General features: G+C 35.6%; 1 protein-coding gene and 1 long non-coding RNA gene across 3 annotated transcripts in view; one reads left to right on the top strand and one right to left on the bottom strand.

Moving 5' to 3' along the window:
• CUBN (cubilin) overlaps window positions 1-12,028 on the bottom strand; it is a 265,801-nt gene that overhangs the window by 209,856 nt on the left and 43,917 nt on the right. Inside the window, 5 exon segments of the mRNA NM_001003148.2 lie at window positions 2,277-2,407; window positions 8,206-8,422; window positions 8,763-8,928; window positions 11,317-11,495; window positions 11,723-11,867. Coding sequence (NP_001003148.2) covers window positions 2,277-2,407; window positions 8,206-8,422; window positions 8,763-8,928; window positions 11,317-11,495; window positions 11,723-11,867 — 838 coding nt within the window.
• Window positions 1-12,028, top strand: part of LOC106560160 — a 49,867-nt gene that overhangs the window by 33,102 nt on the left and 4,737 nt on the right. Inside the window, exons 4-5 of one of the 2 annotated variants that reach the window (XR_005355273.1) lie at window positions 8,733-8,867; window positions 11,339-11,453. The exons of the other annotated variant lie outside the window; for it this stretch is intronic. This is a non-coding gene — a long non-coding RNA (uncharacterized LOC106560160). The remainder of the gene's footprint in view (window positions 1-8,732; window positions 8,868-11,338; window positions 11,454-12,028) is intronic. 2 annotated transcript variants of the gene reach the window in all.

The following is a 12,028-nucleotide window of genomic DNA, read 5'->3' as shown; positions in this document are numbered from 1 at the left end:
AAGACAGGAAAGACTTCAGCAGAGAACCTCACACCTGCTGTGAACTAGAAATCACCAACCAAATATTGCCATTATTGCTCTGAAAATAACTTCTGCTAGAGCAATAAAATAGGATGAGGGCCAATGATTAAGTTTCCTTTGGTTTTTTTTTTTTTTTTTTCCTGTTTCTGTTTTCTGCAGAAAATACAAAAAAATAAAGTGGCAACTGAAAAGAATGCAACCGAACACCTCCTATTTCCAGGTGGGCAGCTCCCTAGGACTCATGCTGCCTGGAGGGTTAGCCCACTGGCTGGCAGTCACTAGCACAATCCCTACACCAGTCTCCCAGCCCCCATCAGCAGTCCTCACGGTCACCCTCAACAATTCACGACAGCCAGCCACTCACATTCTGCCCAATAGAAAACTGAGACAGGCTTCAAAATGGTAAGTTGAGTGTGCCATATGGCTTCCTGGGTCCATCATCCAATTGCTGTTTAGAATATCTGACTAATAGTTGGACTGATGAGTTCACCCAGTGAAGGGCAGGAGCACAGTGGCCAACCGGGCTTAGCCAAGGTTGGAAAGCAAATACTCCCTTGTCTGGACCAGACGGAGGCCAAAGTAATGATTATCATCCAGGCAGGCAGATCGAAGAGTCTTTTGAGTTTGCCATCTCAGGGTTCCCTCCTCTTTTTGTCAAATATCTTTCTTGTGTTGTCTTTCTTTTTATTTATTTATTTCATTTATGTGAGAGAGAGAAAGAGAGCACGAGCAGGGAGAGGGGAGAGCAGGGAGCCCAATGACTATGCCAGGCTAGATCCCAAGACTCCGAGATAATGACCTGAGCCAAAAGCAGAACTGACTACGCTACCCAGGTGCCCCATGTTGTATTTCTTTATCAGCTTCTTTTTCTCTCCAGATTGCTTCCTTCCTTTCTCTCAACTTTCTTTATCTGTATTTTGTCTTTCTGAAAACCTTTTTTTAAATTAAAATTTAACTTGAATATCCTCCCTGCCAGATGATTTTGGTTCCTGTGGTTCTTACTGTACTTGCTACTGCCTTGTAAGCTAGTGTGGTATTAGTGGGGCTGTGTTAGTCATCACAGTGCTATGTCTTACTTTGCACATTGTTATGAAGATTTCCATATTTCCAGCAGGCCCCACCAGCCTTGTATGCTATCTAAGACACAGCTAATTTATTCATGCAGCAAATTAAACTTGTGTTCATGGTTGATTTGAGCCAGAAGACATCTCAGAGGTTATCAAATCCAACTCCTTAATTTTATAGATGAGAAAACTGTGGCCCAAAGAGTTCAAGGGACTGGCTCCAAATCCTAATCTTAGTATTCAGCGTGGTTTGGGCCAAATCTATGAGGCAGATAAAATTACAGAAGTATGGAAAATTGTGTGTACACTGTAATTTCTTAAAAAGCCAATTTTGGTCATTGGATGTTGAATACCTGGACAAAGTCCAGTGACTACATCAATCGTTTAACATAAAGTATGATGATTGCTGGGGATTCAATTTCCCATGTGCTTTAGCTGGATAATAAAACATCTCCTAGAAAGGGGCCCTCAGGAAAGAATAGTATCTGCTTCACTCACACTCAGGATTCTGGAGAAATCTAAAGCTATACTACCCACACATAGAACTTGAACTACCAGAGAACAGCAGTTTTGTATGAAATAAAGAATAGTGGCCAGCCACTCTGAAAAGAAATAAATGAGAAACTAGGGAGGGATTCTAAGTGGAAGTTTTTAAATATTTATTTATTTACTTATTTATGGGAGTAGGAGCTTTAAAATATAAGCATCTAGGGAATCTTCCTCTAATTTTTTAAAATTAGTATTTAGTCTCATATGTAATTTTCATTTTGAAAGATATTTAAACTTGAAAAGTTGTAAGAACTAGCTCCCAAATTCTCTTTTCCTAGATTTACTACTTATTTGTATTTTTCCCTCATTGCTTTATGTCTGTCTCTTTCTCTAACTTACTCATTCAGTTATCTGAACCAATTGAGAATATTTTGGAGACATGACATGTTTTTACTCCTAAAAACATCAATGTGTCATTCCTAAGAACAAAAGCATTCTCTTACAGAGCACGATGTAATTATTTTAATTAGAATATTTAACATTGATACAATACTCTGATCTAATCATTATTTTTAATATGGAGGCACTGAAGTCACTACACTCTTTTCTGAATTAGCTTTCATTGTGTGCCATGTGCCATGAGTTTGGGGATGGAGTATTCTCATAGTGAGCAAAACCAAGTATACAATGTTGTTCTGTTACCTGATGATGCATCAGTTGCTTCATAGTTTATTAAAAAGCCTTCATAAGCGAGGTCAGAGTCAGCCACAAATATAAGCTTTAATGAGTTGGTACTACTGGTAAGAGAGGGTGGGATTGATTTCCCACAATATCTGTTTGAAACCAAGAAAGAACACAGATTTAAAAACTTAGTATACTTGAAATGATATACTAAAAATTAAGACATGTAAAATAAAATAATAATATACCCTATTAACCTTTAAAAATAAATATATTTCAGGCACGAAACATTTTTTTTTAAAGATTTTTTTCTTTGCAGGCTTTCAGGATTTTTTTTTTTAATTTTTATTTATTTATGATAGTCAGAGAGAGAGAGAGAGAGGCAGAGACACAGGCAGAGGGAGAAGCAGGCTCCATGCACCGGGAGCCCGACGTGGGATTCGATCCTGGGTCTCCAGGATCGTGCCCTGGGCCAAAGGCAGGCGCCAAACCGCTGCGCCACCCAGGGATCCCAGGCACGAAGCATTTACAAAATTGCTGAAGATCATCCTATTTATGAATACTTCCCTGAAATAGTTATATGTGTGTACCCAGCTGTGTGGCTTGTCATGCATAAGAAGCTTAATGAAATAAGAAATTGCTAACTCTATTAAGTCACCATATAGCATATTAATGAACTTATTAATAAAAATAAAATAAACTTACATAATAAAAGGAAAACATATACCATAAACTCATGGATCACAACCTCTAGAGTCAATTCTATCACTTGGAGGCATTATGGCTTTGAGCGGATCACTCAGTTCAATGCCTCAGTTTTCTCATCTCTAAAATGGGGATCATGATAGGACTTTACTTCATAGGGTTATTCTGAGAATTTTATGAGTTAGCATACTGTATATAAGGGGTTTATTTTTTTCATTTATTATGTAAAAATTTTAATTTTATTGATGCAAAATTCACATACCATACAATTCACTCATTGTACTTTTCATTCGTTTTTAGTATTTTTTTAAAGTTCAGATTTTATTTTATTTTTTTAATAATAAATTTATTTTTTATTGGTGTTCAATTTGCCAACATACAGAATAACATGCAGTGCTCATCCTGTCAAGTGCCCCCCTCAGTGCAAGTCACCCATTCACCCCCACCCCCTGCCCTCCTCCCCTTATAAGGGGTTTAGAACAGTACCTAGAATAGTGAGCCCTATAGAGGTGGACTCTATTATCTTTAAACAGATGGCCTATGCAGAAGTAAAAGTTTGGTTACCAAGCCATGTTAAATTTTTGCTAAATTTTACTCAGAAAAAGAAAGTTTTAAAAATGAAAGATTAAGAATAAGAAAACATAAAGAGTGAGGATAAAACTAGGAGAAGAAATACATTTAAGAAAATAATGAATAAAGGGAAAATGTTTAAAATGAGAAAAAAGAAAATGAAATGTAAGAAGGAAGGGCTCAGTTGGTTAACTACTTGCCTTTGGCTCAGGTCATGATCCCAGGGCCTGGGATCAAGCTCTGCATCAGACTCCTTGCTCAGCAAAGATCCTGCTTTTCCCTCTCCTCCCTGCTGCTACTCTCTCATGCTATCTCTGTCACTATCTCTGTCTCTCTCTCAAATAAATAATCTTTTTTTTTTAAAGAAATGTAAGAAGAAATAAAAAGGAAATTTAGAGACACCCATTTCCAACAAAGATGTAAAACAGTGGTGGGATATAACTTTTCACCTGAAACAACTGAAAATCTGGACAAAGATGTATAAAGCAGTGGGTCTCAAGATACTAGATACCAAGCAATGAAGGACAATGATTCTTCCGAGACAATAAATGAGTTTGAAAGCAAAACTGCAAATATCTTCTCCCATTCTGTAGGTTGTCTTTGAGTTTTGTTGACTGTATCCTTTGCTGTGCAAAAGCTTCTTATCTTGATGAAGTCCCAATAGTTCATTTTTGCTTTTGTTTCTTTTGCCTTTGTGGATGTATCTTGCAAGAAGTTACTATGGCCGAGTTCAAAAAGGGTGTTGCCTGTGTTCTTCTCTAGGATTTTGATGGAATCTTGTCTCACATTTAGATCTTTCATCCATTTTGAGTTTATCTTTGTGTATGGTGAAAGAGAGTGGTCTAGTTTCATTCTTCTGCATGTGGATGCCCAATTTTCCCAGCACCATTTATTGAAGAGACTGTCTTTCTTCCAATGGATAGTCTTTCCTCCTTTATCGAATATTAGTTGCCCATAAAGTTCAGGGTCCACTTCTGGATTCTCTATTCTGTTCCACTGATCTATGTGTCTGTTTTTGTGCCAGTACCACACTGTCTTGATGACCACAGCTTTGTAGTACAACCTGAAATCTGGCATTGTGATGCCCCCAGATATGGTTTTCTTTTTTAAAATTCCCCTGGCTATTCGGGGTCTTTTCTGATTCCACACAAATCTTAAAATAATTTGTTCTAACTCTCTGAAGAAAGTCCATGGTATTTTGATAGGGATTGCATTAAACGTGTATATTGCCCTGGGTAACATTGACATTTTCACAATATTAATTCTGCCAATCCATGAGCATGGAATATTTTTCCATCTCTTTGTGTCTTCCTCAATTTCTTTCAGAAGTGTTCTATAGTTTTGAGGGTATAGATCCTTTACATCTTTGGTGAGGTTTATTCCTAGGTATCTTATGCTTTTGGGTGCAATTGTAAATGGGATTGACTCCTTAATTTCTCTTTCTTCAGTCTCATTGTTAGTGTATAGAAATGCCACTGACTTCTGGGCATTGATTTTGTATCCTGCCACGCTACCGAATTGCTGTATGAGTTCTAGCAATCTTGGGGTGGAGACTAAAGGGCTAGTTTCCAAGATCTATAAAGAACTTACTAAACTCAACACCAAAGAAACAAACAATCCAATCATGAAATGGGCAAAAGACATGAACAGAAATCTCACAGAGGAAGACATAGACATGGCCAACATGCATATGAGAAAATGCTCTGCATCACTTGCCATCAGGGAAATACAAATCAAAACTACAATGAGATACCACCTCACACCAGTGAGAATGGGGAAAATTAACAAGGCAGGAAACAACAAATGTTGGAGAGGATGCGGAGAAAAGGGAACCCTCTTACACTGTTGGTGGGAATGTGAACTGGTGCAGCCACTCTGGAAAACTGTGTGGAGGTTCCTCAAACTGTTAAAAATAGACCTGCCCTACGACCCAGCAATTGCACTGTTGGGGATTTACCCCAAAGATACAAATGCAATGAAACGCCGGGACACCTGCACCCCGATGTTTCTAGCAGCAATGGCCACTATAGCCAAACTGTGGAAGGAGCCTCGGTGTCCAACGAAAGATGAATGGATAAAGAAGATGTGGTTTATGTATACAATGGAATATTACTCAGCTATTAGAAATGACAAATACCCACCATTTGCTTCAACGTGGATGGAACTGGAGGGTATTATGCTGAGTGAAGTAAGTCAGTCGGAGAAGGACAAACATTATATGTTCTCATTCATTTGGGGAATATAAATAATAGTGAAAGGGAAAATAAGGGAAGGGAGAAGAAATGTGTGGGAAATATCAGAAAGGGAGACAGAACGTAAAGACTGCTAACTCTGGGAAACGAACTAGGGGTGGTAGAAGGGGAGGAGGGCGGGGGGTGGGAGTGAATGGGTGACGGGCACTGGGTGTTATTCTGTATGTTAGTAAATTGAACACCAATAAAAAAAAAAAAAGAAAAAAAAAAAAAAAAAAAAAAAAAAAAAAAAAAAAAAAAAAAAAAAAAAAAAAGAAAGCAAAACTGGTAATGATCAAGCTGTTTCCAAGTAACAACACTTTTTTTTTTTTATTCAGAGAGAGAGAGAAAGAGGCAGAGGGAGAAGCAAGCTCCATGCAGGGAGTCCAATGTGGGACTCGATCCCGAGTCTCCAGGCTCACACCCCGGGCTGCAGGCAGCGCTAAACCGCGGTGCCACCCCGGGCTGCCCAGAACAACGCTTTCCAAAGCAAAGCTCAATATATGTGGAATTTAAGAAACAAATGAGCAAAGGGAAAAAGAGAGAGAAAGAGAAAGGGAGAGAGACAAACCAAGAAACAGACACTGAATTATGGCAAATAAACTGATGATTACCAGAAAGGGAGAGGGGGAAGGGGAATGAATTAAACAGGTGATGGAAATTAAGGAGTACACTTGCGATGACACAGGTGTTGTATGGAAGTTTTGAATCACTACATTGTACATCTGAAACTACTATTTTGCTGTATGTTCACTCACTAGAAATTAAATAAAAAACCCACAAAGCTCAAAAATACATAGAGGAATGCAATAATGTCCAGTGTACAAAAACACAGAATTGAAAATGTCTGGCGTCCTATCAAATATTACCAGGCATGAAAAGAAGGAAAGTAGAACCCATAATGAGAAGAAAAATTAATTAATCAGAACACACCAAGAAATAACACAGATGATTGAATTAGCAGATAAAAAAAAAAAAACATTAAAATAGTCCTTTCGGCAGGAACTACCATCTTTCAGTAATACGCCAAAATGACCAGCACAAAGGGAAAAAGGAGAGGTACCCGCTAATGTTCTCTAGGCCTTTTAGAAAACATGGAGTTGTTCCTTTGGCCACATACATGCGGATCTATGAGAAAGATGATATTGTGGACATCAAGGGAATGGACACTGTTTAAAAAGGAATGCCCCACAAATGTTACCATGGCAAAACTGGAAGAGTCTACAATGTTACTCAGCATGCTGTTGGCATTGTTGTAAACAAACAAGTTAAGGGCAAGATTCTTGCCAAGAGAATTAATGTCCACATTGAGCAGATTAAACACTCAAAGAGCCGAGATAGCTTCCTGAAGCGTGTGAAGGAAAATGATCAGAAAAAAAAGCCAAAAAGTAGGTACTTGGGTCCAACTGAAGCACCAGCCTGCCCCACCCAGAGAAGCACACTTTGTGAGAACCAATGGAAAGGAGCCTGAACTGCTGGAACCCATTCCCTATGAATTCATGGCATGATAAATGTAAAGAAAATGAAAGACCCCAGGATTGTAAAAAAAAAAAAAAAAAAAAAAAAAAAAAAAAAACAACAACAACAACAAAAACCCAAGAGATTTAGGAAAAAAAAAAAAAACAGATTTAAGAAGCGAAGGGAAAAAAATTAATGCGCAGAGACATGGAAGATATAAAAGATGGCCCAAATTGAACTTCTAGAAATGAAAACTAATGTCTAAGATTAAAATATACTTTGTAGGACTTATAGCAGAATAGTCTTTGCAGAAGAAAAGATTAGTGCACTAGAATACACAGTGATAGAAACTTTCCAAAATGAAATGCAGAACAAAAACTCAAAATCAAATGAGCCGAGTTCATCAATGAGCTGTGGGACAATCTCAAATGACCTAAGATACCTGTAATCAGAGTCCCCAAAGGGAAAAAGAGACAGAAAAAGCATTTCAAGAATTAATGGCCAAAAAATTTTCAATTTGATGAAACTATAAATCCTAAGATCCAAGAAGTTCAACAACAACAAAAGATTATGCTAAGAAAAGCCAGACCAAAAAAGAGTACATATAGTATAATTCCATTTTTTATATAATTCCAGAATATACAAACTAATTTATAGCAATAGAAAAGATTGGTGGCTTCCTGGGGATGGGGATGAGAAGGGAGGAATTATAGGAAGAAAGAAGGTTTTAGGAGTAATGGATATGTATAATATCTTGATTTTGGTAATGCCTTCATGGGTATACACATAGGTCAAAACTTAATTACTGAAGACCAAGACTATAGAGTTGTCGGTAGTGATGTAGAAATGGTCATTGAGGAATGTGAAGATCTCATCTGGTTTTTATAACACAACATGGTAGTTTTTAACATCCTTCACTGCAGTAGGAAAGCAAGAAAGTAGGAAGTTTTTATTTTTTTATAAAAATAAAAACAAAATGTTTTTACCTCCCAAGATATGTATTAGAACCAGTGTCATAAACTTCCAAATAGTCATTTGTGCAATTGTAATGAAACTCCAGATGAAATTTCCTGAATATCAAATGAATTAGGTGGCCAGGTTGGACTAATATATGCCAGGTACAGTTGATCCCATGAGGGTAGATATTTGGATGGCCAGGACTTTGAATGATTCCTGTTGACTCTGTAAGAATTTCTCCACATGCTGTTAAAACAAAAATAATAATTATTAGAACAACTAACCAATAAGCTACCTAGAATTCAAAATAAAGTAATCTGATCATAACCTCTTAAAACCTGAAAAAGATAAATGTTCCTCATATGCCACGTAAGATAATCTTTTTCTCTTATTAATAAAAATCAGTTAACTCTGAATATGTACTGACTAGGAAATATATTTTTTCTTTGCTTTGAGTGTACTTTAAAATTTTTAGAATGTAGATAGCTACACATCTACAGAGTGTAGATGAATTTTCTATAATTATTTACTTCTGCTATTTACTTTTTCTGTTAAGAGGCAAAGCAGGAAAATGTCAATATCTTACCCAAATCTGCAGCACTGAATTTAGCCATGAAACCATGATTTTCAGTAGAAGAACTTTTCACGAATATGACATAAAGAAAATTGTACACAGATGTTATAAACAAAGGTATGTCTGTGCCACAATATTTTTTATTTTCAGGAGAACCCAAAATGGAACTGCTACCAATCTAAGAAAAAAAAGGGGGGGGATATATTCAAGTTTATTTTGTTAAATATTATTTTGGAAAACTGCTTTTAAGAATAATTATTTCTGAAATTTTTTTATCAATGTCATAAAAATAAATTTTAGTCACCTCTAAAGAAATTCCATACCCCTTAGCAGTCATTCCTCATTTCCTTCAAACTCCAAGCTCAGATTGTCAATGCTGGGTATTTCAAATAAATAAAATCACACACTACATGGTCTTGTGTGATTTAATTTAGCCAGTTTTCAAAATTCATCCATGTAACATGTCATCTCTTCATTCTTTTTTAATGCTATATAATATACCACTGTATGGATATGCTACATTTTAATAATCCATTCATCAATTGGTAGATATTTATATTTTTTCTATGTTTTGTCTACCAAGAATAATGATTGTAGTCACTTAAATGCAAATTTTTTGTGTGGATATATATTTTCATTTCCTTTGGATATACACATAGGAGTGGAATTGCTGGATCGAATGATAGATAAATGGTAATTTCTGGATCAAATATTTAGCTTCTTGTAGAACTTGGAACTTTTTTCCAAAGTGGCTATATCATTTTATATGCTCACTAGCAGTGTACAAGTGTAAAAATTTTCCAATTTCTCTATATCCTTGCCAATACTCCCTATTTTGTGACTTCTTGATTATAGCCATTCTTGTTTGTGAAGCAGTATCTCATTATGGTCTGATTTGTATTTCACTGAAGATTAGTGATATTGAGTATCTTCTCATGTGCTTATTGGCTATTTGTGTATCTTCTTTGAATAAATATATATTTAGATTCTTTGCCCACTTTAAAAATTAGATTGTTTTTAATTATGATGAAGTCCAATTTTTTATTTTTTATTTTATTGTTTGTTCTCTGTGTCCTATCTTAGAGGGCTTTGCCTAACCTAGGTCACAAATACACAGGTTGCTTTCTTTCAAAAGTTTCACTGTTTTAGCTCCCATATTTAGGTCTATTGTCCATTTTTAGTTAATTTCTATGTGTGGTGTAAGGAAAGGGCCTACTTACATAATTTTGCATTTTCATCAAATAGTGCTGAAAATACTATTTTTTTCCTACTGAAATGTCTTGGAGCCCTTTCAAGAACCAGTTGGCCGTAAAGCTATGGGTTTATTTCTAAATTTTCAATTCTGTTCCATTGTTCCATATTTTTATCCTCACTCAACATACTGTCTTTATTACTGTAGCTTTGTTCTAAGTTTTGAAATTGGTTAAGTGTGTGTCTTCCAACTTGGCTCTTCTTTTCCAAAACTGCTTTGGTTATTCTGCATTTCTATATGAATTTTACAATCAGCTTGTGAATTTCTGCAGAACATGCCAGCTGGGACTTTAATAGGGATTAAATGGAATCTTTAGATACACTTGGGGAGTATTGCCAACCGAACAACATTAAGTCTTCTAATCCATGAACACATGGGATGTCTTTCCACGTATTTAGGTCTTTAATTTCCTTTAACAATGCTTCAGGAGTACACATTTTACACATCTTTTTAAAGATGTATTTCTCGGTGTATTTCGTTTTTATGCTATTGTAAACGACATTGTCTCCTTGGTTTCATTTTCAAATTGTCCACTGTTGGTGTACAGAAAAAGCAATGACGTTCATAGTTTGATCTTATATCATACAATTTGCTGAATATGTTTGCATGTGTGGATTCCTTCTAATAGTTTGTGCGTATGTATGTGTGGATTCCTTATGATTTTCTATACATCTTATATATAGATAAAATCATGTTAATTTTGAAGAGAGATAGTTTTACTCTTTCCTTTTCATCCTGAATGTATTTTCTTTCCTTTCCTTGCTTAATTGCCCTAGCTAAAATTTCCAGTATAATATTGAATAGAAGTGGTGAGAACAGACATCTTTGCCTTTTTACTGATGATAAGGGCAAAGGATTTAGTATTTCATCATTAAATATGATGTTAGTTGTGGATTTTTTAATAGATGACATTTTTCTAATTAAGGATGTTCCCTTCTATTCTTAGTTTGTTCAGTGTTTTTATCACAAAAAGATGTTAGATTTTGTCAAATGCTTTTCTTTGCATCTATTGAGCTAATCATGTGGGAGGTTCTTTTTTTCCTTTATTTTATTTTACATTCGTTGATTTTTTAATGTATACCAACTTTGCATTTCTGCGATAAATCCTGCTTGGTCATGGTGCATATTCTTCTTTATATGCTGCTGAATTCAGTTAGCTAGTATATTATTGAGGATTTTTGCATCTATATTTATAAGAGATATTGGTCTTTACAAACTAGTGTTGTTTCATGTAGCTGATCTAAGGATAACATGACATACTGTTTTAAATAATATTCAACCCAATACAAGTATTCAAAGATGTTCTACTCTTACCTCAATATAATCTGTATCACAGTGGGCAGAACTTTCAATTCCAAAGGCAGTGAAGTTGAGAATAACTACTTGGCTTTGGGGCTGGTGAATGGTCCACCTGCAGATTCTTTCTCCTGGATACACGTTAGGATAAAAAGGTGAGCGAATGACTCCTTCTCCAGTTAATTCTCCTCCACAAGCTGTGAATATGAAAATGATAGTAGTGTTTGTTCAGAGATAAATGATTCCTGCCTTTACTTTTATTGCTAAGTTTAGTTCAGCATAGGAATATAAAGGAATGTGTTGTGACTAGTAGAATTTTTTCCTTGGCACTAAAAGGTATAAAATGACTAAATTATTCCAAGAAATTAAAATGTTACAATCAGACAAATTAGAAACTTAAAAATTAACGCATAAATTTTCTTACCAACTTGATAAACAGCTCTGAAACTAGCTCTTACAAGAGAAGCATCTATTTTAAGCCTGATCCATATATGGTTCCTAATGGATTTAATGTGAGGGAGGGTTTCATTGTCACATACTTTTCCAAGTAAGATTTTATCATCTCGGACCTAAATAGAAAAATAAAATAGATCTTTTACTCTAATCAACAAAATAATCTTGGCAATGGTGGATTATTTGGAGATGAAAAAAACGGCAGATTCAGAATAAGTTATAATCTAATTTGAGTTACATATTTATATTTGAAAGTAATCAATGGGCCAATCTTGAG

The sequence above is a fragment of the Canis lupus genome, chromosome 2 (genome assembly GCF_011100685.1).
Source record: "Canis lupus familiaris isolate Mischka breed German Shepherd chromosome 2, alternate assembly UU_Cfam_GSD_1.0, whole genome shotgun sequence".
In the NCBI taxonomy this organism is placed as follows: domain Eukaryota; kingdom Metazoa; phylum Chordata; class Mammalia; order Carnivora; family Canidae; genus Canis; species Canis lupus.
The sequence above is the reverse complement of the archived record's forward strand: the minus strand, read 5'-3'. Positions and strand labels throughout refer to the sequence as shown.